Source organism: Pseudonaja textilis, chromosome 2 (genome assembly GCF_049901715.1).
Source record: "Pseudonaja textilis isolate UNSWEBS1 chromosome 2, rPseTex1.2, whole genome shotgun sequence".
NCBI lineage: Eukaryota > Metazoa > Chordata > Lepidosauria > Squamata > Elapidae > Pseudonaja > Pseudonaja textilis.
Window position 1 is genome coordinate 46962011 of NC_141991.1, and position 26632 is coordinate 46988642.

The 26632-nt window shown below is 39.6% G+C and overlaps 1 protein-coding gene across 6 annotated transcripts in view; it reads right to left on the minus strand.

Annotated features, from left to right (window-relative positions):
• CHCHD6 (coiled-coil-helix-coiled-coil-helix domain containing 6) overlaps positions 1–26632 on the minus strand; it is a 226973-nt gene that overhangs the window by 126510 nt on the left and 73831 nt on the right. For 4 of the 6 annotated variants that reach the window (XM_087923782.1, XM_087923780.1, XM_087923779.1 and 1 more), the window contains exon 5: positions 2711–2794. The exons of the other annotated variants lie outside the window; for them this stretch is intronic. In XM_087923782.1, coding sequence (XP_087779908.1) covers positions 2711–2794 — 84 coding nt within the window. The remainder of the gene's footprint in view (positions 1–2710; positions 2795–26632) is intronic. 6 annotated transcript variants of the gene reach the window in all.

Below are 26632 nucleotides of genomic sequence, written 5' to 3' on the forward strand. Positions count from 1 at the left end.
AAGAAGACCCCAGATGGATCATAATTTTGTTTTTCCCAATGGCCAACCCAAACATTCTGAAGTGTGTCCTAGCCAAGGAAGACCAAGACCACTCTCCTGTTACTGTTCTTCTGCAATCTGTATTTGAACATATGCTGCTCCCAACAGAGAAGTAACATGGTGTTTTCACAAGCAATTGATCATAAAAGATATACCCTTGATTTAATTAATTTTCTTTTAAAACTTTCCAAGTAGTAATCATCAAGTCATCAAGTTAAGTAATGAATTCCAGAAGTTAATTATATATTGTGTGAAGAAGTGCCTCTATTGTCTGTTTTAAATCTCTTCTAAATTAGCTCCATTAGATACCTTTGTGTCAAGCCTAGGCCTAAAGACAACATAATGAGATCCAATAGAATCCAGGGTTTTTTTTATTTGCTTACACCTAATCTACAGAATCTCTTCAGACTAAAGATGTTTAGACCAGATGTTTAGACCCTTTAGACCAGTGATGGCTAACCTCTTTGGCACTGAGTGTCCAGAATGTGCTTGCGCATCCCCCAAATGCAATACATGTGTCCCCTGCACATGCACCTCGCCCCCAGCATGAGCCCTGCCCCTGCACAGACCAGCTGATCGGCAGGAGGTACAGGAGCTATGCGGCGCAGCATGTGTCTGTGCGGCGGAGCTGAGCTGGGGCGACAGCTCACGTTCCCACAGAGAGAGCTCTGCATGCCACTTCTGGCACACCTCACAGGTGCCATAGGTTCACCATCACAGCTTTCTAACCTAATAAAGATACTCTGGTGTGACCACCTTGAACCTTTTCCTCCCTCCCCCCAATTGAGGACTACGCAGGTTCTGGTTTTGAGCCTTTCTCTGGAACATGCTGCCTCCTCCCTGGGAAACCACAGTGCTACTACTGTCATTCCCTCCACCCATTTCTTCTCCAGATACACATTCCATCGCACTCTGATTCTAGCATTCTGAGTACAGAAAATAATCTCTCTTACAACTTTCTCCATGTCATACATGATTTTGTACATCTTAATCATATCACCCCGCAGCTGCCTTTTTCTCTAAGTCTCATTGTAGCTTTTTCTCAAAGAATTTGATCATTTTATTATTTCAATTCCCACTTCTGAATCCTTCCCAGTTCCACTGCATTCTTTGTCAACTGTGTCAGTACTGTACACAATATTTCCAATACCAATGGTACCACAGACAAATGTATATAGACATTTTTACAATAGCATTTTTAGCTTTCACCCCAGCATGAAATTTCCCATTTTACAGCTGCCATATGTAGAGTTGACATTTTCATTATAATATGAACTATGATTCAAGTTCTTTTTTCTGATTAGTTACAGATTAGGTTCCATTAATGTGAAGTTAGGGTTTTTTTTAATCCCAATGCACATCTTTTTATAATTGCGTAAAATTATTATCATTTCTTTGATCATTAATTTTTTTCCACTCTGAACATTCCAATATCATCTACAAACATAGCCAGCTCCCTGTTTGGGCCAAAGTAAAGTTCATTTAAGAAAAAGCATCAATCCCAAAACAGATTCTCAAGGAACCACTTCTTACTTCCATTCATTGAGAAAATTTCTCCTTCACTCCTATTTTTTCTTTCTGCCTTTGAACAGGTTAGCAATTTATTAGGTGACACATCTCCTTATCCCATTGCTACTAAACTTATTCAGATACCTTTGCTGGAAAAACCTTTTTGAAAAAAATATGCAAGGTTAACGAAATTACTTCTGCTAATGTGCCTCCTGATAGTTGCAAAAAGCTCTAAAAGATTGGTGAAATACAATTTATCTTTATGGTATCCATGCTCATTTTCCTACAGCAAGACTTGTACACTCAGTGTGCCTATGTGCTTTTATTCTGATTGCTGTTTCTGCATGTTACCTGGAACAGATGTTAAACCAAATGACCTATAATCTCTCAGATCTCTCTCTCTCTCTCTTTAAGAAAGAGGTGTTACATTGGCTAATCCTCTGGCATCAAACCTATTTTGAATTTTGAAAGTTACATATCTTTACAAGAAAGTTAGCAATTTCACATATGAGTTCTTTAAGAACTCTCAGGAAGACGCCATTATGATCTGATGAATTCTTGTTTATCCCCATTTTAAAAGCTCAATGTATTAAAAATACAACAGGAAGAAATATATAAACTAGATTTCCAAAGGTCATTATTTTACAGTGAAAAGATGCTGGATGGCACCTTTTTAAATTATGCTCATTTCAAAAGCACTTGGATGCAACATGTTTTGATCTATTGACTTTTTCATAGATAAATTACTGATTTTAATGTACGGCATCTGTATAGAATGAGATGAGGTTACTTTCACTGGCTTTCTGTTTGTCTGAGCCACGGAGTTTAACAACAGATTTTTTTTTAAAAAAAAAAACTATAACTCTGCTTTAAACCAAGCTTCATAAGTTGGGGTGAGAGGTAACACTATGAAAGATTTAAAAAGTTTTATTTTTTAATAATCCAGTTAAGAACCCGTTCCTTTTCAAATGTACACTGTTTAAAGGTTCTGCTTTTGAAGCAGATTAATAGTGTGTGAGAAGGAGGAGAGCAACAAAAGGTATGCTTGAGGAGCTAAGAATGCCAAGTTTCAGCACAATGGTTCTCATTTCTTTTCTCCTGATCTACTCTTATCCCACCACTAACATAAAGCTGCTGCACATGAAAGATCATGTCGCCTCACCTTCTTCTCAATCTTGGCCAATTGTTCCTTATAGAAGGTGTCTCTCCGCTTCAGCTCTTCCTCTTTCCATTGCAGTTCCTTTGCCTAAAGTGAAAAGAGGGGGGGGGGGGGAGAGAGAGAAAGTGAGCAGCAGGCAAATGTCACCAGGCAAGCAAGAAGGAATGGAAAGGAAGGACAGGAAGAAATCATGAGAAAGATGTGTCAGCCCCAACATACTGCATTGTACCAGGTTGCTGGCAAGAAAACAGAGGCTGTGTCCACAAGGAATTATTTCTAGTCAATGCAATCCTTATCACAAAAAAAAAGAGTAAGGAAGATAAATAGTCTAAAATGCTTCAATGCATCTCTGTGACACTTATCAAGTTGAACTGCTGGACCAAAACACGCAGCCGAATGAGAATCCTCTGATGGTAGGAATTGCACACTACCTCCATCTACAGAATGGGGACTTTGCATTTGAATTTTTTTCAATATTTTTTTTTGTTTAAACAATCCAGTATTAACCATTTGGTATATAAAGTCACTGAATGTTCTCCAATTTGCAGGAATCAATGATATAGTAGTGGGTTTTTTTTAATTAATGTTGGCTTATTTATTTATTAGATTGGTTATGGTTACCCATTCCAGCAGACTCTGGATAATTTATAAAATCCCCCCCCAAAAAAATCCTCATTAAAATAATGAAGACAGTCACAACTCACATAGCCTGGGGTAAAAACAACTAGAATAATAAACAGTACATAAATATAACAGGGATCCTACTAATAAATATATAACAGCCACTTTAATCTCAGACTTGGGAACACAACTAGTTCTTAAGGTCTTTCAGGAATACCCAGAAGAAGGCAAGGGGCCACCCACATCTCTGGGAGGAAAGCTATTTCAGAGAATGAGGGCCTCTGAAAAAATGCATGCTTCCTTGGTCCCACAAGATGGCAGTATTTAACTGAAAGGATCTGGAATGCACCTACTCTGCTAGAACAGACCAGGCAGGCAAAAACAATTGAGATAGGCAGTCCCTCAGATGACCAGGCTCTATGCCTCTATGCTATTGGAAACTCTCCTTCTGTTCCCCTGCCTTTCTTTTGGCAGAATAACACCCAAGACATCAAGCATAGACTCCTAGACTATAACAGGGCACTTCCAATTACTTTGGGATGATGGATGTGTTAAGAATTTTGAAAACCTGTTATATCTATAATTGTACATGGGAGAGCTTCACAAAATGCAGTTCTTACCATCAGAACTCACACATGAGCAGGAAGAATAGGGATCATCCTGGAAGAAATGTAGAGATGGACATACCTACCACCATTTTTATTTTTGAAAAAAAAAAAAAAACTTAAGGAACTCATTAGGAGTACCTAGCATTCTTGGTAATAAACATGATGCTTGAAATCGGCACTAGATTTGCAACATACCAGCCTGCAACAATCAAAATATCTTTTTTTTTAAAAAAAAATCAATGTTACAAGGAAAGTGATACAAACAGAAGACTCTGGTTATAGTTTGATACTCTTGATCTAATCAAAGACTGATTGTTCTGGGAAAGAATGGTGATTTGCACTATTATAGCATCATATTCCTTTTGCAGTGCTTCATGCTCTGGGTTCATGTGTCTAACTCAAGGCCCGGGGGCCAGATTCGGCCTGTGAGGTGCTTAAATCTGGCCTGCGGGGATGCCCTGGAAACTGCGGAGTGGCCCGCGGTGCCTCTGCAGCCCCCCCCCCCGAGCTCTGTTTTTGCTGGCAGAGGGTTGCAGGAGGCTCTTGCAGCCGAAAATGGAGCTTGCGAGGGCTGCATGCAGCTCCCCCAAGCTCTGTTTTCACTGGCAGAGGGTTGCAGGAGGTTGTTGCAGCTGAAAATAGACCTTGTGAGGGCTACGTGCAGCTGTCCTAAGCTCCATTTTCGCTGGCAGAGGGTAGCAGGAGACCGTCACAGCCGAAAACAGAGCTCAGGAGCCCATTTTCACTAGCAGAGCGCTTGGGCCATCACAGGCACCCCTGACACAAGAGATGTTCTGCTGGCCATGCCCCCCCCGGGGCACACCCACCCTGGCCCCCAGAAATGAAACCCAACCCTGATGTGTCCCTCACTGAAATCGAGTTTGACATCCCTGGATTAGGTAATCTGGGCAGAAATATTCCTTGCTGGTTCAGAAGTGTTGTTTTGTGGTCAGTTGCCATAGTAAAGAAGCAAACCATCTAAAAAATCCGAGGAGTCAATTGTGGTAAGGACAGCCAAGAAGATTACAGGAAGCTTGTTTCCTGTCATTCAGGATACTGCTTATAAGTGCTATGTGCTTAGAGCTTAAAGCATTATCAGAGACCCCCCACACCCACTTCATGGTCTGTTTCTGTTGCTTCCTTCTTGGAGGAGGTTTTGAAGTATTTCTAGCAGGCCTACCAGATTCTATAACAGCTTTGTTCCCTATGCCATCCATCTGGTAAACTCGCAAGATTTGGTTCTCTCGCCATGTACATGAATACATCCGAACTAGACTGTGTTGTTTCTCTATGTCCTATATGTGGGTACGTGCATAATTTTGTATTATTATTATTTATTTATTTATTTGTTTGTTTGTTTGTTTGTTTGTTTGTTTATTTATTTATTTTGTCGTGTTTATGTAGTGTATATTAGAGGCAGACACCCTTTGAGAGCTGTATGCAATGAAATTTCATTTTAATGTATGCCAATTATTCAAAGTGACAATAAAGTCATTCTAAGTCCGTGATGGCGAACCTATGGCACACGTGCTGGAAGTGGCAAACAGAGCCATTTCCCCCGGCACGCGAGAGCTCGCCCGGAATTGCCCCACTGCGCATGCATGCGCCGCTGCTGCCCGACAGCTGATTGTCGGGTATCTGACGCGCATGTGTGTGGGGGGGGAGACATGTTCGTATGTTCAGAGACGCGCAGCGCACACTGGGGGTCACACACGCATGCAGAGGTGCATAGCACATGGAGAGATCACGTACACATGCGCAGATGGATGGTGCATGGGGTGATCGCATGCATGTGTGCAGAGGCATGCAGCATGAGGCGTGCAGCAAGGGGTCATGCACGCATGTGCAGAGATGCATGGTGCATGGTGGGGAAATCGTACGCGCATATGTAGATGAGCGGCGCATAGCAAGGTGGATCACACATGCATGCACAGACAGCGCGCTGTGGGGGGATCACGTGTGCATGAAGGAGGAGCAGTACGCACTGCCTTCTGGGTGCTGGCATGCGAGCGAGCGCGCATGCCAGCGTGCAATTATAGGCACAGGAGCCAAAAAAGGTTCCCCACCACTGTTCTAAGTCTTCTAAGTTTTCTTTTCTATTGGGAGAAAAACAAAGGACTCTGAACAAATACAAGAAGAAAAACAAAATGATTGGGTTTTAAACCCATGCAACAATATTTTTCGTTTTGCCATGCATGTCACATTTCATCAAGACTACTGCTAGTAATTAATTCCAATAAAGCATCAGAACCTCCAGCCAGCATAGCCAATAATAAGAGATGCTAGAAGTTCTAATTCACCAACATCTGGCATCCCATTCCTGCTTTACAGCAAGCAATTTGATTACTTCTTTGTTGAATATAAGATGCAATGGGGCTTTCTAAAACCATTTAGACTTACATTGGCAAATTCTTCTTATGCAAATGAACTTTTCAATCCCACCAGTATTTAAATCAAGTGGACTATTTAAGTATAATTAAATGAAAAGTCTTCAGGAAATATGGTGTGGTGGCAAATTTTTATTGGACTTGCTTATGGTTCAGAATTTGGGGGAAAGAGGCTAGAGTTGCTGACATCTGGATTGGAAAGATGTTATGTATTGGATTTACTTACAGTTAAGGGTTGAGAAACAGAATGATGAATTTCATATCTGTTACTGAATGTAACTGGGGGATCTGGACTTTTCTTGACACGTGGATTGGAAATGATGTTCTTTAAGGGATTTGCTATAGTTAAAAATTGAGTTGTGGGATAAAGAATTCTAAATTTGTTAACTAAGAGGCGGTAAAGAAATAATGAAATTATTAATACAGTTAAATTGTTGTGATGAGGGTGGAAAATCGCATTTGTTTTTTATTTTCTCTCATCAATGAAGGTGTATATGTGTCCCAGGATAATGTTGCAGGATCCAATATGGGAGCCCATCCTCAAGATAATTTTCTCTCTCCCCCTCCCTCCCTCTCTCTGTTTTATTTTCTCTATTTTTTCTGTCTTCTTTTTTAATTTCTCGCATCTTTTAATTTTTTCCTTATATTTTTCTTTTTACATTTTTTAATTTGTATAAATTTTTGCTATTGAACTTAAAACTTTAATAAAAAGGGAGGGAGGAGGGAGAGAAGGAGGCACTAGGCAATTTGGTCTAGTGGTTAACGCACCAGGCTGAAAACTGGGAGAGCACGAGTTCTATTCCCACCTTAGGCATGAAGCCAGATGGGTGATTTGGGGCCAATCATTTTTTTTCAGACCAAACCATCTCAAAGATGTGTTATGAGGAAAGAGTATTAGGTATGTTCGTCCCTTCTGTTATTTATAAAAACAATAAAGGCAAAATATAATTAAATAAATAACTAAAAAGAGACTTATCATATTTAAATTTTCCTCTTCATAATAACAATGAACTAAACCAAGACCTGAAATGATGGGATATTAACAGAAGGAGACTGAAACAGCTGTTGGTCAGCTTCTCTGTAATCTTACAGCATGGTTTACATTATAGATGGGAAATTTGCATGCCAAGTGGGAGCTTTATTTGCAACTCAAGACTTTTTTCCAATAATCTGTTTGTTTCAAAATGACCCTTAAGTAAGGGAAGAGGCAAAAAGGAAAATGAACTGTAAAACATACAGCATAACTTAAATAATGTGTTTGGTTTTAACATACAGCTAAAGCTGAAACTAAAGTACCCATTCTTGTGATGTTAGAAATATGTATGGTATATACAGAGAGGGCATAACCTGAAATATTCATCATAACAAACATTATGAAATTAGATTAGGCAATCATGGATATTTTGAATGAACTGACAATACATATTAACAGCATTTCATGCCAGTTATTTCCTACCTGAAGTCATAAATCTTTACTATGTCAGAACAGACTGGCTCCTTGTGGAAATTATAGTTTCAGAGAGTATGGACACCACAGGTAGCCATAAAGTTTCAGAGACATTTTCCATGTAAAACACCTATACCCACAAAGGAAGAAAAAGGATGATGTTATACAGAAATGTAGCTGAATTCTAACTAAAAAGTTTATGAGTTATGTTTTTATTTCATGATGGAGTTTATGAAGCTGAAACGGGACATAAGAACCATGCAGGCAAACTGTGCGACCGCCATGGGCAAAAGGTTTTAGGAGGTGATGAAAGGGCAGCAGATGTAGGAGATGACCAGGCTGAGCCCAAGGGCAGAGTCAAACACACCATCAGTTTGGAGTCTGTACACCCCCATAAGAAACCAAAGTGTCCCCCCCCCCCGAAGTCCATTGATTCTTATCTGGCTTCAATTTGTCTTGACTGTTAGTAATTCAGATTCTTGTGTATAGGTAGCATGAAATAAACTTTTGAACTACATCCTGATTCCTGACTTCTTGCACTTGACATCAGGTTGTTAGTTCTATAATGGTTTGAGAAGACTAATCTGGAATGGAGGAATGGATGTACAGCAATAGCAATAGCACTTAGACTTATATACTGCTTCACAGTGCTTTACAGCCCTCTCTAAGCGATTTACATAGTCAGCATATTGCCCCCAACAATCTGGGCCCTCATTTTATTGATATTGGAAGGATGGAAGGATGAGTCAACCTTGAGCCGTGAGAATCAAACAGATGAACTGCTGGCAGCCAGCAGTCAGCAGAATTACCTGCAATGCTGCATTCTAACCACAGTCAGTAATAATCTGGACTGTTGGTCTGAACTCCAAGCTTGGCAATTTGGTTGCAAACAGTTCGTCACCGTTCGAGGAGACATTGTCAGTGCACTTTGAATTGTTTTCGTCTGTCCAAACACTGGCCGTTAAATACCATTTTATGTGATGCAAATTAGTGCAAATGTTGTTTGTTCAACTACTTCTGAGTCATGGTCTGATTTCAGACTGTTTGATTGGATTGCTGTTGTTATCGAGACATGGTCTTTGGTTTTAAGTATCATTCGTGTGATGCAAATTAGTTGTGTCTGTTCAGATGTTTCTGAGTCATGGTCTGGTTTTGGGCTGTTTGATTGGCTGGCTGTTGTTAATGAGACATGGTCCAATTTCTTGTGAGCTGATAGGTTAGAATTATTGTTGTTGCATAGTGGGGTGCTTGTTTGTTCATTTTAAAATGCTATCTTCAGGATCACAGTTGATGCAATTCTTTTGTTCTCAGAGATTGACAGACTGGATCGATATCAATGCATTTGTTTATTGACTTATTCAAATACATTCAAACATTCAAATGCATTCAAATACATTTCAACCACAATTATAGTCTTACAAGTCATAGTATTATGAGCCAAAATAATCCGTCTGGTTAGGGATGTTCTGCATTTTACTTGGGAGAGGCATCACCAGCTACTTAGTTTTAAGCAATAAATTGAAGGGAGGTTTAATGCTTGCAGACTTTTGCCCCCCAGCTCCCACTTTCATGCATTTTAAGTGACAGGAAATCTTTTTCTTCTGCCACAAATGTAAATATCACAGAAATCACAAAAGGAGATGAGAAATGGATGATAAAACATCCTTTGACAAAGAAATGGCTTTGGAGTTATTCATTTGCTTTTGGAAAGCAGACAAAGAACACTGCTGATATTCTGTGAATAAGGACAAGCCGTGCTTTCTCTTCTCTCATTTTAGTGATGATATTGGAAGGAAAGACCACTTGAGATACACTGGGTTAGTCACAGACTATGTGATGACCCGGGGTGTGGCACAAAGGCAACACAGTCACATAAGTAAGAAGAGTCCCTTTAATAGCTCCAACTTTGCCCACAATGTCCAGGTTACCTTCGGCTGGAGAAAAAACTCTCCCAAGAACAGTCTTTCAGTGGAGGAAATTCAGTCCGAAAAGAAACTACATACAAACTGTAAATAAAAATCCACACAAACCATGCTGCAGTAATTAATTTGACAGGGCAGGAGAAGGAATTCCAGACTTGAAAGGCCAGCGAAACACACACAGTTGGAAAGATGCCAGGAACCCAGATAAGCCTCAACAATAACATATAACTCACAATTTGCTTCCAACAAGTTGCTGTGTGCAACCTCCCTTTTAAACATTAGCTGCAGCTAATGAAGAGAATCAGGACCCTTTCCTCCCCCGTAAGCCACACAACTCACGTTGCTCCCTTCTATGTTCCTCCCTGCGTGCCCTCGGATGAAGAGGGGATGGGCCTGGTCTTCCTCTGCCTTGCTCTACCTCTCCCCTTCTCCAACAGAGCCACACTCCCACTCCCTGCCAGCTGCTGGGCCTCCCCCTCAGAATCAGATTCCAACAGGGGCATGACAGACTGGACTGCTGGAACTGTACAGTCTAAGTTATGACAAATTTGATCAATTTTGCTTCCAACTGAATAGCTGAAAGGGTTCTACACAATTTGCAAACCCCAAAGCTCAGACCATCTTGGAAAAGCTGCTCTGGGCAACACTGAGGGGATACAATGGTGATGGAAGAAAACACACCAGTTCATAGTGCCAAACTCTTTCAGGAGAATTTGGAACATAAAATTAATGTGAACTGTGTTATGCCGGCAGGAAACCAGCTGTACTTTCCACCCCAACTAGCATCATGCATATGGTAGTAAGTTTCCCACAGTTAACAGCAATGTTTCTCTCAAGTGCCAAACTTTGTGTGTACTTAATACAGGAAGAGATTTGGGAGTGCAAAGTCATCCCAAAGCACCTAGTTATTTCACCATTTTGAAATATGTTGGAAGCTTTTGAGCTAACAAGACAATTCTTCTTTCAGCAAGACATCCGATATACAGCCAAACCAACGACAAGGTTTCTCTCCCCCTCTTTTTTTTTCTTTTTTTTAAGCAAAAAGATTATTTAAGGACTAAATAGTAAAGCCACATGGAACTGCAGGAGCTCAGTATACTCACAAAAATAAATGGCAAGCCATATACGCACAAGCTTGTATTATTATTTTTGACTTAAGCAATAACACAGCTGCAGCAGAATAAGAACAAGACTATAAACATCTCTCCTGCCCATAAACATCCTGGCTTCAGACTGAGGTGTTTATGAGAAAGCCAGAGCACTCGTTTGTTGTCAAGGGCTTCCAACTCTCCCTTATTTCTTGCGGCAACACTCACTTGGCAGCCTATTCCTTAAGTGGTAACTTCTTCTGTGAGCTGACCTTTATTTTCACAATTATTTATCTGAAGGGGGCCAATAATAAGAGACAAACACTCTTGCAGCCCAGAGCAGACAGAATAGTGCAAAACAACTCTATTTCTAGAAGCTGCTACCATTGGAAACAGCACAGAGATCATATTCCAGCTTTTGGAAAGATTGTAAGAATGTGGCTGCATATTGCCCAGCAAACCTTTGGCCCCTGTGCTGCCAACATTCTCACAGAGTCAAATATCTACAGGTCTGACAATTTTCATCCATAAGAAAAACAATTAGTTCTCATCATTATATCACATTTTTAGCATCGTAATTTCATCATGACAGTTATCTGCTTTAATTTTGTTTTCCCTGTGACATTGTCTCAGGAACCAAACCTGCCTGGATCTTCATTTAAACAGGATAGGGTCTCCTTAATACTGGAAGGGAGACCATCAGGAAATTCCATGGCTGTACTTTAGAATGTTTAGTTTTAAAAAGTATCCCAAAAAGGGGCAATGGCAAAACCACCAAATAAGGCTGGAATCCACCAGCCACTAACCTTGAGAGAGTCAAACAAGGATGTTTTTGCCTTCTATATTACACAGACATTATCTGGAAATAAATTTACTTGTATTTCGAAGTCAGAGTCTACATACATATAGGTACGGAGCCATATGTGTGTTTCACTGGGGAAATCAGTACGATAGGCACATATTTGAAAGAGATAAGACAATAAGAGGAAACCTAGAGTATGCCTTAGTGCAGAACATTAATCTCAATACAGTCTAAATATTGGCAAACTATATGTCAATTAATAAGATATTGCAATTAAGTACACAGTGATGCACATTGGTGCAAACATTTCACATATAGATTGCTGAGGTCAAAACTGTAAGTAACTAGGGAAATGATGTTGGGATCATAGTAAACAACTCAATGTAGTTATAAAAGGGCATGCTAGGATTTATTAAGAAAGTAACTGAAAATGAAAAATGTGCACACTTTGAGGGTGTCAATACACTGCATACACTTTCTAATTGGGGAGATGCATATACAACAGTATCAGTTTGCAAGGTAATCATCAGCACAGTCTGGGGTAAAATTGGCTTTTGACTGCACTAATGATAAAAATGTGCTAAAATGGATTAATATTTTTCTGACTTTTAACATTGAGTATTGTAAGGAACACAGATAAACCTAAGGGCATTAAACTTTCTTCTTTATCTTACTAAAACTTATTATGAAAGCCCCTCCATTGTTACATGAGCAGAACTATGATCGGTGGCCTAGGTCAATATCTTTACACTTATGACATATGAAAATTATGACTTTGAAGTACAATAAAAAGACTAGCATGAAGTCCCCCAAAAATAAATGTTTTGTATGTGAAAGTAGAATAGGAAGAATATGCAAGTAGTACCACAACTGAGCCCAGATTTCCATTGCTAAGCAAGGGAGTTGTTAAATGAGTCACACCCAAATTTACTACCTTTTTCTACAACGGTTATTAAATGAGTCCCTGCTCTCTTAATAACTATTAAGTGAATCACACAGTCCTTAAGCAAAACCAGGTTCCCCCATTGACTTTGCTTGTTGGAAACTAGCCTTGCCAAGTGGTGATCACATGACCCCGGGATGCTGCAACTATTGTACATAGATGCCAGTTGCCAAGCACCCAAATTTTGATCATGTGACCATGGCATGCTGCGACAAGTGTAGTAAGACAGCTGGTTGTAAGCCACATTTTTCAGTGCTGTTGTATCTTGAACAGTCGCTAAATGAACAGTTGTAAGTCAAGGCCTCCCTATAGCAGGTCTGAGCGAAGGTAGTCTGATATGATTAATAAATACATGTCTCACAATCAAAATGTAATTTAATTAGAAGTGAAAGATCTAAAATATACATCAAAACGCACGAACTGATCTAAAGCACATACAGAAGTAGGTCAGTAGGTAGATAACAGTTGCATGTTATATTAATAATTGCATGTTTTGGTGATCATGAAAGACTTTCAAGTGAAAACTGCAACATTCTGAATAAAATGTAAGCATATGTTCATTGATTATATACATGGAAAACATATGTTGAGTCATAGAGAGAGAACGAATATTAAATTGCAAAACAAGTATGTGAAGGAAAAACAGATAGGGAGTGGTACTAGGACCAGGGACTCTTCAGCTTAGAAGAAAAGCATTTGAAATGGGTCATGGCATGCAAAATCTTACATACCATGAAGAAAGTGTAGTTATTCTCCCATTTTCAAAACATTAGGACCACCAACCATTTAGTGAAACTGTTTGCAAATGAAGTTAAAATAGATAAAAAGTATTTTTTCATACAATGGATAGTTAACCTGTCAGAATTCATTACCACAAGACTGATTTATAGTCATAATTTGAATGGCTTTTAAAGGGGGTTGGATAAATTCATTGAGAATAGCTCTATCAAGGGATATTAGTCTTACAACTCAGTTCCTCTGTCTAGGCTGAAGGGATAATGCATCTAAATACCAGTTTTAAGGGAACAGAACTGGAGGATACCTATGCCTATTTCCTATGTTTCTTTGCTCAGTGTAAAAGCACAGTGCTGAATTAAGTTGGCCCTTAGTTTAATGTGCAAGGCTATTTTATGTTCTTATGCTTAACAAAATAATCACACATCAAATGCAATTTTCATCAAAACAGCAATCTTAAGTAGCAATAATAGTCTCCTTTTCTAGTAAGCAATAAAGTGGTTAATAAGAGGTTATGATAAAATCAGAATACAGGCTGCTACATATACTAATTTTTCTCCTTGAACTGTATCAGTAATCATCTATTTATTTTGTGGTAATAAAGTAGACAATTTGAAAGTCTAGCAAGATAGATACTGCAGATCACACTACCCATTCCTGAAGGCTCTTGGAGGGCAATAACATCAACCTATAAATAATGGTTCCAGAAAAGCTCAAGTACATATCAAAACAAAAACATCAAGACATAAAAACTGAACAATCCACTTTCAAATCATGGCATGCCCTCCTCCTACAGAAAACAAATGTTGAACTTTTTAAAAGGCCAAGAGAGAAGAGATTGAGACTCTGCTAGGAGAAAGTTCCAAAGAATGGAGGCAGATCCTGAAAAAGTCCACTTTGGAAGCCCCATCAAATCAGAATCTCATTGACCTAAAGGGACCCTATATTATCCTCTTAAGAAAAAAAAGAACAGCCTAAAAAACAAATCCTCTTTGATTAATCGCAGGAATAGCGCATCATTCTTCTCTTGCTAAACTTATTACAAAGACACTAAAACTTCATTTTTCTGACATTGCAGATTCTCACATTTCAGAAGAAACAAAATTAGAAAATAAAAATGGGAAAACCTTGTTAAAGAGATTAATGGATCAAACCCACCACAAAACTAGAAGCAACTCTGTACCGGTAGATCAAAAGACTACGTATAGAAGTGGACATTTCTGAAAAGTTATACTGTTTATTTGTTTTTCTTCTTATTAAATTTATTTGTCTACCATCTAGCTGTGGGGCTTACTCTGGGCGGCTTACAACAGTAGAATGTAAAATTATTACAAAAAAGTGTAAAAATAACAATAATAAAAAATAAAACAATAGAAACAAATAAAGTAAGTACAGCTATATCGGGGAGGGAAGGTTAGATATTCCAGACATCTGCTGCAATGGCAGAGAAGGCTCTTCTTGGGGATCCTGCCAGCCAGAGTTCCTTGACTGACAGGATCCACAGCAGGCCTCCTCTGCTAGCACAAGTGGAACCGGCCTGTCCTAGTGGGACTAGATGGTTCATCAAGTAACCTGGACCCATGCCAAGGAGGGCTTCACAAGTCATAGCCAACATCTTGAATTGTACCCAGAAATAAACCAGCAGCCAGTGCAGCTCGCAGAGCAATGATATAACATGGGCCGTTCTATTTATATTTTGATAGAGAGATAGGTTCCATACTGTATTAGCTAATCTTGACAGATAGCACTTTCAGAATATCAAAGAGTTAGTATACAAGGTTAAGAGGCTGAACTAACAGTCAAACACCATTTTGTCTCTCATTCCCAGTCATACAGGATAGCTTTCCAATCTGCCAGTATTTTAGCCAGATAATAAGCCTTGGCCAAATATTATTGAATTTCTGTGCTAAATCAACTGATACAAAATAAACTTTGCAACAAAAACCTTGGGGAGGCATCACAGTAAATCATACCAGGAAAGACTTATTCCTTTATGATTAAGGGAGGAAAAATAACCCAAGAATAACTTCACTCCAGTTGCAACAAGTCACTGGAGAATAATGCATTAATGCGTAAATGAATCACTTAAGTGAGATGGGCTTTGTAGAAATTGATAGATAAATAAAATAAATGACAAATAAAATAAATAATTTTAAATTCCCCTTATTACCCAGAATATTTTCCAAATCACTGGCATAAAAGTGTGTATATTGTGGACCTAAATGCCCACCTGAAAACTAACTCTTGCTATAGTCATAACTATAGCACAAACAGGAACTACATACAGGTATCCTAGTTGTAAGGTGAAGAGTACAATCCTGCATATAATTATGAAAACAGGAAAAATTTATTTCTTAACAAACATTCTTAGGATTTCTGTTATAGTTTCAAACACTATTCACTATTTTGCCTGTGAATTTACTGTAGTATTGACTTTATATTAAGTAGGGAGCTGTAACCTATCATAAGTTTGGATGCATATTTATATGCTCCCCTAATTTACAAACTGCTATCAATATAGTATAGTAGGTATAGTAATCAATAGACATTACTATTTTAAGAGGTTCAGGATTCCATGTCCTCTCCAATAATACAATTGTCCAGCTAGTATCTGACCCCACTGATGCAACATGGTACATAATAGATTTGTCATTCCGTTCAAATGCAATTGGCGATCAGAGAGTGGCAGAACCCCACAGGCAATTAATACTTCATCGGTTACTAGGATGAACCTCTAAAGGGACCAAAGAACAGATTGAAATGGTCTGATTTAGTATTTTTCACATTGTCTTTTGCCAATACCAGCTTATCTCTAAAATAGCAAGACAGCCTAGGCAGTTACACTATTCCTCTTAAGAGTGTTCTTCCTTCTGAGAGTCCCTTGCTTTATTAGAAAAGAGAAAGTGATGAATCAAATGGAAGCTGGAGTGCAAAGGGAAGAATTCAGACTGAATAAGGAGTAGATCTATCTAGAGTTTTATTTACTTCTCTGTCTCTACTGCATCCACACAAAACAGGTTGGCACCAGGAGTGGGATTCAAATTTTTTAACAACTAGTTCTGTGGGCGTGGCTTAGGTGATAGGTGTGGCTTGGTGGTCATGTGACTGGATGGACATGGCTTGGTGGTCATGTTATTGGCTGGATGTGGCCAACTCAATATCACTCACATCGAGGCACGCATCTCCTCTCCTGGCCTCTCGTGACTGTGGGGATGCTGAAACAGTCGTAAGTGTGAAAAATGGTCATAAGTCACTTTTTTCAGTGCCATTGTAACTTTGGATGGTCACTCAATACAAGCAAAGTACCAGCAAAGGAGGGGGAAAACTCCAGAGAAGTTCCTAAGACAGGAAGGCTAGTCCTGCCAAGAATGTAATAAGGCTTAACGGAGAGGCAGTTTCTGTAAGCAACACCAGAATGTTTCCTTCCTGCCCTCCTTACAGGATTAGGCCAGTAATTTCTTCTAACAACTGGTTCTCTGAACTGCTTAGAATGTTAACAACCGGTTCTAGCAAATAGGTGCGAACTGGTAGAATCCCACCCCTGGTTGGCACTCTTTTTCCATATAGTATGATACTTCCTCCATCAGGATGATGGAAGGAACTAGAGCCATTGGTAGCACACTGAAATTTATTTATTTTATTAAACTTTTATGCCACCCATCTCTCCCACAAGGTGACTCTGGGCGGCATAAAAGTTATAAAACAATTGATCTGGAGAGCCCTGGTGGCACAGTATTGCAGACAAACTCTGCCCGCACTCTGGAGTTCGATACTGACAGGGCTCAAGGTTGACTCAACCTTCAATTATTCTGAGAGGAGACAGAGTGTTGGGGGCAATATACTGGCAATATGCTTGTAAACTGCCCAGAGAGTGCTCTAAAGCAATAGTACTCAATCTTTATGGCACACCGCTTGCGCAAGTTGAGCTATGTGTGCATATGAGCCAGCTACCCACTTGCTCAAGTCCAGCTGTGCACGGGAGCATAATGACCAGTTTCTTGGTGGCCCAGTTCCAAACAGTCCACAGCCCGATAATGGGCCGCTGTCTAGGAATCATAGCTTACAATTATATGTCAACCTGGCCACTATGGCTAAAAAATATGTTTGGCACTGTATGTGAACACAGTCATAAACTATTTAAGGGTGTGAGATAGGGAAGTAATTATATAGGGATTACTCTAGTAGAGTATAGTTGAGGGGAAAAAATACACCAAAAAGCCTGCATTAGGCCCCAAAAGAAAAACAGAAAAAGATTATAATATTCATAAACAGCTCAACATAGCTGTTTGACAAGGAAAAATAACAGGATCTCTATCTGATCAGATTATCCATGGATCAGGAATAATTTTTTAAATGAAAAATTGATTTTTTTTATTTTTTTTAAAAAAAGTAAAGAATCTACACAGGGGCCAGGAGGTTTCTATGGTGATAAGTATTAAATATCTCTCTCTCTCCTTTCTACCTCAAATATTTTCACGGTATTGAAAGACTGAGACTAGTGTTTGGTATTAAATGAAATAAGTAAAGATGTGTTCCTCACAAAAAGAAATAAGAAGAGAAATTAGCTACCATATAATCAATTTCAGAGAAAAACCCTGGCACAATAGCCAGTTCTAATATATCCCAAATGTAGTGTTTTGTAAAGATAGAAAGCTTTGGTGCATGCTTGCTCTGTATTGTGATTCAAGAACAACATCATTCTATAATGCTTCTCAAGTGGCTGCAAATGGACTTGTTTTGCCCAAAGGTAATACTTTCCTCCTGAATGAACCGTACCATTGAGATGCCTTAAAATCCTATAACAAACGAAACCTTCATACTTTTATTTTAAAGACTTAACATCTTTTCCAAATAGGTTTTCTTTTGTCCCCTATGTCTATTCTTACAAACCCTGAGCAGACAGTGAAGCCATTTAGGGAAAATATGAAAGACCTGGGCATTTTTGAAGACGACAAATGAGGCAATACAGAATATGGGTGTCAACTGCCAGATGTAAATATAGTAAAACGTATTAAAATTATTTCCAAAATTCTACATTTTTCTTATGCATACTGTTAAAATCAGTTCTGAGGCAGTAGAGCAGGGGTATCAAACTCGCATCGTCACGTTGTCGTGACATGACATATCGTGACTGTCAGCCCCGGATCCATCTTGAATCAGATTTGGGGCTGCCACAAGAGAAGATAGGTAGTGGTGGGAATGAAAGTAAAGTGAAAAGGGAGGGTAACCACAACAACATTCTTTCACCAGAGCTCAAGGTTGAGTCGCTGGAGTTTGGAGGGGAGTGACTGGACTTGGCGGGAATTCAGAATGGAGGTGGATTGGAGAGTGTGACTTGGGGGTCATCATTAAGGGGGTTGGATGTGAGTTTAATATATAGCAGGGGAAAATGTGGGAATTCAGATTCAGGTTTTCCCAGATGTGCCAATATGACTTCTCTAATAAATTCTTACTTGGATGGACTTTCTCTCTGAGTGCTGAATTGGAATGGAGAGTTTGATTAGAATGCTGACAGTGACTTTTTTCCCCTTTCAGTAAAATAGGGATGGGCATGGCTAGAGCATGACGCATCCGGCTTGCAAGCCGTGAGTTTGACACCCCTGCACTAGAGGATTTCCTTTTAACAGCAAAACAAAATCAGGCATATGCTTTACTTAACTATCCTTACCTGATCCATCTAACGCAACTCAAACTTCAACATGAGAATGATAAAGAATAAGCAAACCTAAGTATTTGCCTACCCTTCTCCTATCCTTCCAAATTGAAAGGGTCATCTAGATCAGGGGTCCCCAGCCACCAGGCCCCAGACCGGTATCAGTCCATGAAACATTTCCTACTGGGCCGCCGGTTTGCTGGGCACTGCCATCTTGTTTGACAAGAAAGTGCTTCCGGGTGAGCTTTTCCGGTTGGAAAGTGGCGTTTGGGTCCTGAAGGAATCCTCGCGCCTTAGTTTCATCGAAGGGGGGGGGCTTTGAACGAAACTAAGGTGTGATGATTCTTTCAGCACCCAAGGCAAGGCAAGCCAAGCGACCGTCCCGAAGCCGTCCCGAAGCGAAGCCCATCGACAAAGGTACAAAGGAGGAGTTGAAGGTGGCGGGGAGAAGCGGGGGACGGCTGGCTGGCCGGTCGCTCGGCTCGCCTTGCCTTATCATGCGTGCTGATGCCGGTACCGGGCCATGGATCATTTTGTGATGCTGGTACCGGGCCGTGGCACAAAAAAGGTTGGGGGCCACTGATCTAGATGACCTATGCTATATTGCTAGATAGGGCATTGGTACTTATCTGATACGCCCATTCTCTTTGAGTTGTGAAGAGTATCCATTAGTGGGAGGTGCTTCAGTCTCTGCATGTCTAGGCTGGGCTTAATTTCTGGAACGCTCCTCCTCCTCCACGGGACTCCTCCCCAGCATTCCCCAGTTTTGGCAAAGATGAGAGAATAAGCACCCTCGCCCTCAACACCCTAACAATTCGTTGGCTGAAACAAGACCCCACCAGACGGAAAAAGGGTGGGGCTGGATGCTCTTCACAGCTCAAAGAGAATGGGCATATTAGGTAAGTACCAACACCCTTTCTCCCATGAGCTGTTCAGAACATCCAGTAGTGGGACATACCAAAGCTTGGCCTGTCCTGCGGGAGGGACTCCGTCTGGCTTGGAATCCCCTCCTGGTCCCTGTGGACCCGTTGCAGAACTCTTCTGCCAAAGAAGGCCTCAGCGGATGCAAACACATCTATTTTATAATGCCTAATGAAGGGCGATGGAGAGGCCCAGGTTGAGGCTCGACAAATTTCAGTTATTGGTGCCTGTGTGGCCCACACTGCTGATGTTGGGGCGCTACTTGTTGAATGAGCTGTTATGCTCTGTGCACCTGTAGTGATTGAGTCTGATACATTTTCGCTATCGCGGCCCATAGCCAACGGCCTATTGTGGAAGATGAGACCTTGCATCCCTGAGTGTTTGACTGAAACGACTCAAATAAAGCTTCTGTTTTTCTGAAAGTCACTGTGCGGTGAATATATATTCACAATGCTCGCCTCACATCAAGCTAATGCCATTGTAGTTCCAATCCTTGAGATGGCCTGGGACAAAAAGTTAGGAAGTATCAGCTCTTGTGCCCTGTGAAAGGCCAAATTAATTTTGGGTATAAACGTAGGGATCAGGATGAAGGACCACCCGGTCCAAATGGAAGACACAAAGATCTTGTCTGATTGACAAAGCTGCCAGTTCTGAAATACGACGAGTGGAAGTGATCGCTACAAGGAAAACTACTTTATACATCAGAAATTGGAGACTTGACGATTTCAAGAGTTTGAAAGGGTACTTAGTGAGTGCAACGAGGACCTTGTTAAGGTCCCAAGTGGGATAACAGTGAACTGCTGGTGGGTGTAAATTTGTGGCTCCTCGAAGGAAACTCTGTATGTGTGGGTGATGAGAAAAAGACAGTAGACCCTCACAAGTGATAACCGATGCCAAGGCCACCACCTGTCTTTTCAATGTATTAGGTGATAATCCCTTGTCAAGCCCCTCTTGTAGAAACTCTAGGATTTGAGCCACTGATGGAGAGATGGGATCAATTTTGAGACTTAGTACACCATTTGCAGAAACTGGACCACATGGCATTGTAAATGCAGGTTGTTGAGGGGCATCTGGCAGCTTGGATGGCGGCAATAACTCTGTTGGAAAACTTTTTGCTCTTCAGATGTCTCCGCTCAACCTCCAGATGGTCAGGTGCAACCATTGAGGGTGCGGATGTTGAAGGGGTCCTTGGGTTAGTAAAACCCTGTCCGGTGGAATTCTCCATGGTGTTGATAAGGATAGACTGCGGAGGTCTGCAAACCACGGCCATCTGGGCCAGTAAGGAGCTATTAGCAGCACCTCCGCCCTCTCATCCAGCAGCTTCTGGATGACCTTGGGGATCAGTGGAAGTGGTGGGAATGCGTACAGAAGACCCTGAGGCCAGCGGCAGTGGAGAGCATTGAAGTTCTCCGCTCCTTGGGAGGGGTACCTGGAAATAAGTCTGGGGAGCTGATTTATTTATTTACTTCTCTCTTCTATAAGTAGAAGGGGGACTGAATGGGTGAACATTGAAGCTCATTTCTTAATGTTTCTTCCTGGTTAAAAAGATAATTTGAATAGGACCCACATTAGATGCCAGTGGGTACACTTGTCAGCAGCTTTCAGTGTCCAAATTAGCTTTTTAGTCGTTTGTAAACAACTAAATGGACTACCTACTAATGAACAAGCAGATTGCCTGTACCACATCTTTTCTCCTCCTCAAGTTATTTATAATGTTAAAGAAATAAAACAATTAATTCCAAACTTAAAACGATAAAGACTAGAAAATATGTAGAACATGTTCTGCTTTTTTATCTGACAGGCAGTCTGCCTTTTCCACCAACTTTTATGGAACTCTTTCATCAAAAGTAGGCTCTGATATATTCATAGTATAGCATAGGTACTATGCTATGTGCCATATATTAGCCCATTTGCAAATCAGAAAAACTCTTCAATCAGTGACATGTTCCCAGGGGCAGCCCTACTCTTAGACGCATTGAGATACTTGGCTCGGGGAACAGATCCTAGGAAATAGGAAGAACTGGTTTAGAGGGGAATAAACCCCTCCAAGAGGCTAACTTTCAGTCTTTAAGGGCACTGGAATATGACTGTTTTTATACATCAAATGGGAAGTACCTCATTTTACATTTCATCTCAGGCAACATGTAGGTAATACTTGACTTATAACCACAATTGGGATCAAAATTTTGTTCATAGGTTGGGGCATCTCCATGACCAGAGTGGGCTTTATGTCCATTTTTATGGTGGTCCTTAAGTAAATCACATGACTATAAGTCTGAATCCATTCTCCCAAACAGATTTTTTTTTCTGCCAGAATACCAAAAATCAGGGGGAAAATTCATGCGGTCATGGTGCAAATGTGAGGCTGAACAATAGGCGAATAAATTTCTATTTAGCAACACAGACACAAAATTCATTATGAAAAATTTGTAATTGAAATTATTTGTCCCAATATTTTAAGTGTGTTCAACTATACAATTGGCCTGGAAATCAGAAAACACAAACTGAATGAGGATTTCTGCATTACATGGAAGCTAAATTGGATTATTACTGAATAATCCTTTAATTATGAGGGTCCTCTATGTAGTTCACAGGGCAAATCTTCATTATGGATTAATTAATTAGAACAGAACAGAATGAAAGAGTTGGAAGGGACCTTGAAGTCCAACCCCATGCTCAGGCAGGAAACCGTGTAGCATTTCAGACAAATGGTTATCTCTTCTCTTCTTTAAAACTTCCAGTGTTGGAACAATCACAACTTCTGGGGGCAAATTTTTCCACTGATTAATTGTTCTAACTGTTAATCAGTGGCATAATTTGTCTCCAGAAACTGAAGGCCGGTAGTGCCTAAAATAGGATCACGTGACCACAGGGGAAGGAGAACATTTTACGAAGTGCTGTATGGGTTATAAAGCACCATTTCCAAGGCCCTTGTAACATCAAACAGTAGTTAAACAACTGGTTGGAGTTTTCATAACTTGTGTTACCTATACAATGACATATTCATGGAAGGACAGAGAGTTCCATTATGAAAAAAAAGTGAAATCAGGTAAACATGGCATGCCCCTAGATGCATCTGACTGTTCCTCTAACAATATACATAAAGACTAGAGTCATTACTAGTAAGAGGAAAAATGATGTTGTATGAAGGAGAATAAGAAAACAAGCAACATAACTCACCATCAGGCAGGCGTCTACCAACCAGGACATTTTAGCATTATACAGCAATGACTTCTTTCAACCAATATTTGTTTCCCACTTTTTCCTCTTTCCCTTTTTTACCAGCAATAATTGACAGCATTTCTGTCACTTGAATATTACATGGTGTAATCCCATTCAGCTTCTGATGGACAATCTGGAGAGGCCTTAGTCCGCTGAGGCATATTACCAGATTATAATTCAACTCGTCTTAAAACAACAACTGTATGTTCAAAACTGAAACATACAATAGCAAAGAAAACAGGAGGTTTTGTTTGCCTTTAAACTTCTATGGTCTAAAATCTAGAATGCTAGCTTTAGTGATAACATTGTAGTAGTTACATGTGGTATGTCATTCCCATCCAGCTGCCCTCCACAGCCTCTGCTTCCTTCCTCTTCTATTACCTTTCCACCTTTTGATTGCTATTGTGCCTTATGATAGCTGTGGTCACTTTATCACTGCTATCATTCTTAGTCATAATGCTGCAGTTATTATTACAACCATGGTTGTGACCGTTATGCCAACATTTATTCTGCTTCACACGATCAAAAGTACAACCCTGGACATCTCTTATTCTAATGTTCATGACACTTTGAGTTCTTCAGTATTTTATTTAAATGTATCTGGGAATATATGCCTGTTTAGTTTAAACCAAGGATACCCACAGAAGAGGCTTTTCCTCTTCCAATGTTATTGGAAGCCCAGACATTTGACATTTTAAACAACCCCATTTATCATCTCCATCTTCTATCACTTTTCTTACTACAAAAAATCTTTGAAAGGACAAAAAGATTTAGAGATGTGCAAACTCATTAATTTGGTAACAGACAGAACTCTGGAATGTTCCTTTCCCTGAATAGATGAATTCTGAACATTCCTAGAAAGATGGAATAGCTGTACATATACCATTATTTGATTGGGAATACTAGATGTATCTATCTGGATGACCCTCAAGTTTTTTGCAAGGGGTTGACATGCCATTAAAAAAAACGCTCTAAAAATCAAAGGAGGAGGAGGAGGAGAAGGAAGAAGAAGAAGAAGAAGAAGAAGAAGAAGAAGAAGAAGAAGAAGAAGAAGAAGAAGAAGAAGAAGAAGAAGAAGAAGAAGAAGAAGAAGAAGAAGAAGAAGAAGAAGAAGAAGAAGAAGAAGAAGAAGAAGAAGAAGAGAGAGAGAAGAAAGAAAGAAAAGAAAGAAAGAAAGAAAGAAAGAAAGAAAGAAAGAAAGAAAGAAAGAAAAAAAAACAACTGGTCAATAAAGTGCACAAGTACACAACAAATTCTATACATCTACATGTGCTTCTATATACAAAATCCACTCCTTTTTCAATTATAAATAGCTTTAATATTTTTCTCTTTGAAACAGAACCTCAAACACAGTCACACTATAAATACTTTAAGCAATGGCTGCGATTTCACTTCTAATGTACTTACATTTTATAAGATCCAGCACAGTCTCAAACCATTCAATTTTCTATTGTTTATTTCTGTAATCGCTCTTCAGTCTTGACCTTTTGTACAACAAATAGCCATTAGATTTCCTACTAATACGATTTTGTAATCTTCTCTTGTAGCCAAATAAATTTGGAAATTGGAAATGTTTTAAACTGTGGGTGCTTTGGTTTGGGGCTAGCTGCATTATTTACTTCTGCAACTCTCCAATCATCAGGAGGTGCTATAAGGAAACATCTTTTAATAAAACTAAATGAAACTTAATGAAGTCATGAGTGTAAATTTAGCAAGAAAATTTCTGGCAATTGTAGAAATAGTCTTGTTTTTGCAATGTATTCTTCTGAGCATGTTTGAATTAAGAGTAAATGTGCAGATCTATGTCACTGGTAGCAGAATTTTGATTTCCATTTGATAGCACAATTTGCAAACAGCAGGTTTCCATGTTATGTGATTGCTTAACATTTTTAACAGCTACGAGAATTCGATGCCAATTATGTTTGTAGGAAGATGTACAATTTCTTCTGTGCACAGCACTGATTATGGTCTGAGGAACGTGGCTTGGGTGGACTGCAAAGTGAGACTGCTCTATACAAAAAAATTACCATCGGCAGCAACTAAATATAAAATTAGCCAATGATTAGCTTGGTGAATAGTAAGCTACTGACTAATTAATTTGAGATTATACCCCAATCCAGGTAATACCGATAGTCTAAAAATGTATGCATATACTATGGCAGGCATCCTGAACCTGAATCTGATCTGCCTTCCTATTATGTTGGACTTATAGTTTACAGTATATTCAACCAGAAACGATCATGACATTCTGGTACTATTGTCTCAATATAGCTAGAGAGCACAATCTAGAGAACAGACTTCTGTAAAAAAATCTCTGTATAAAACATTCTGAAAATATAAATGCAAAGTAACAGTAAAACATCTGGAAATGAAAGGACTCTTGATTAGAACTTTTACAATTAATCCAAATCAAAACATAACGTGAAAACTCAGTTTAAGTATTATTATCTAGTTAAATACCATCAAATCAGACTAAACCATGGGTGAGTGCAGGGACAACCAGTCTCCATGTTAGGAATGTAAGTCACCTAAGAGCTATTTGGGTTGGAAATATATAAACCAGGATAGACATTTTAAAACTGTATCTTTAAGAGAATCCTAAAAGTGTAATTAGGTGTGGTTTCTGCAAATGGCCATAAGATGGAGCCAGAAACCTGGGTTGTTAGTCTTAGTCTCAGAAGAGAGTATGTCTGAGTGAGTTTCAGTTTCCTTCTGTTGGAGAATATTGCCGTTCCTTTTAATTGATTGCTATTCCTGGATTTGATGTAAGTCTGATACTGAGCTGTTTTTGACACTGGACTTTGTTTTTGGATTATCCCTGGACTGAAAATTGACTGCCTAACCTGTGAATGACTTTGGACTGCTTGTTTTGAACTTTGCTTAAACCTTTCTGGAAGTAAAAACCTACATTTACTGTACAGTGTATCTGTGTGCTGTGTGTGTATTATTCAAACACTAATCTCAATACATCTCCCTGTATGTGCTCATTCTCCTAACAGGGAATTACTTCAACACTGGTTATGGGCCCAGGCCATACCAGGCTCAGATAACTGAGAGTTAGTGTGAATACACAATACTGTATACAGACAGCTGTTTAATGTTTAATTGTAGGTTACTATTCTGGTAAAGATGGCACAAGACACTTCAACAAGTCTATCACTGATAACCCGGTTAGATGGAACAAACTATGTTTCCTGATCTATGAAGTGCAGTCTACTTCTACGTAGAGAAGGTTTATGGAATGTAGTTCAAGACCCACCAGATGTAAATGCTTGGGATCCAGCTAATGAGGACGATGCCAAGAAACTTGCTGACTTTAAACAGAACAAGGAACAAGCTCTTTGTATAATTGGACTAACACTGAGTGACCAACAGCTAGTCCATATTCGTGGAGAAGAGTCTGCTGCTAGGTGTTGGGAGAATTTGAAGTGGATTTATGTTCGTGACAGTGTAGGTGAACACATACATCTTACACGGAAACTATTTAGAGCACGTCTTCTGAAAGGTGGAGGTATGTTAGCTCATTTGAACTTCATGAAAAGAACTTTTCAAGCGCTACATGAAAAAGAACTGATA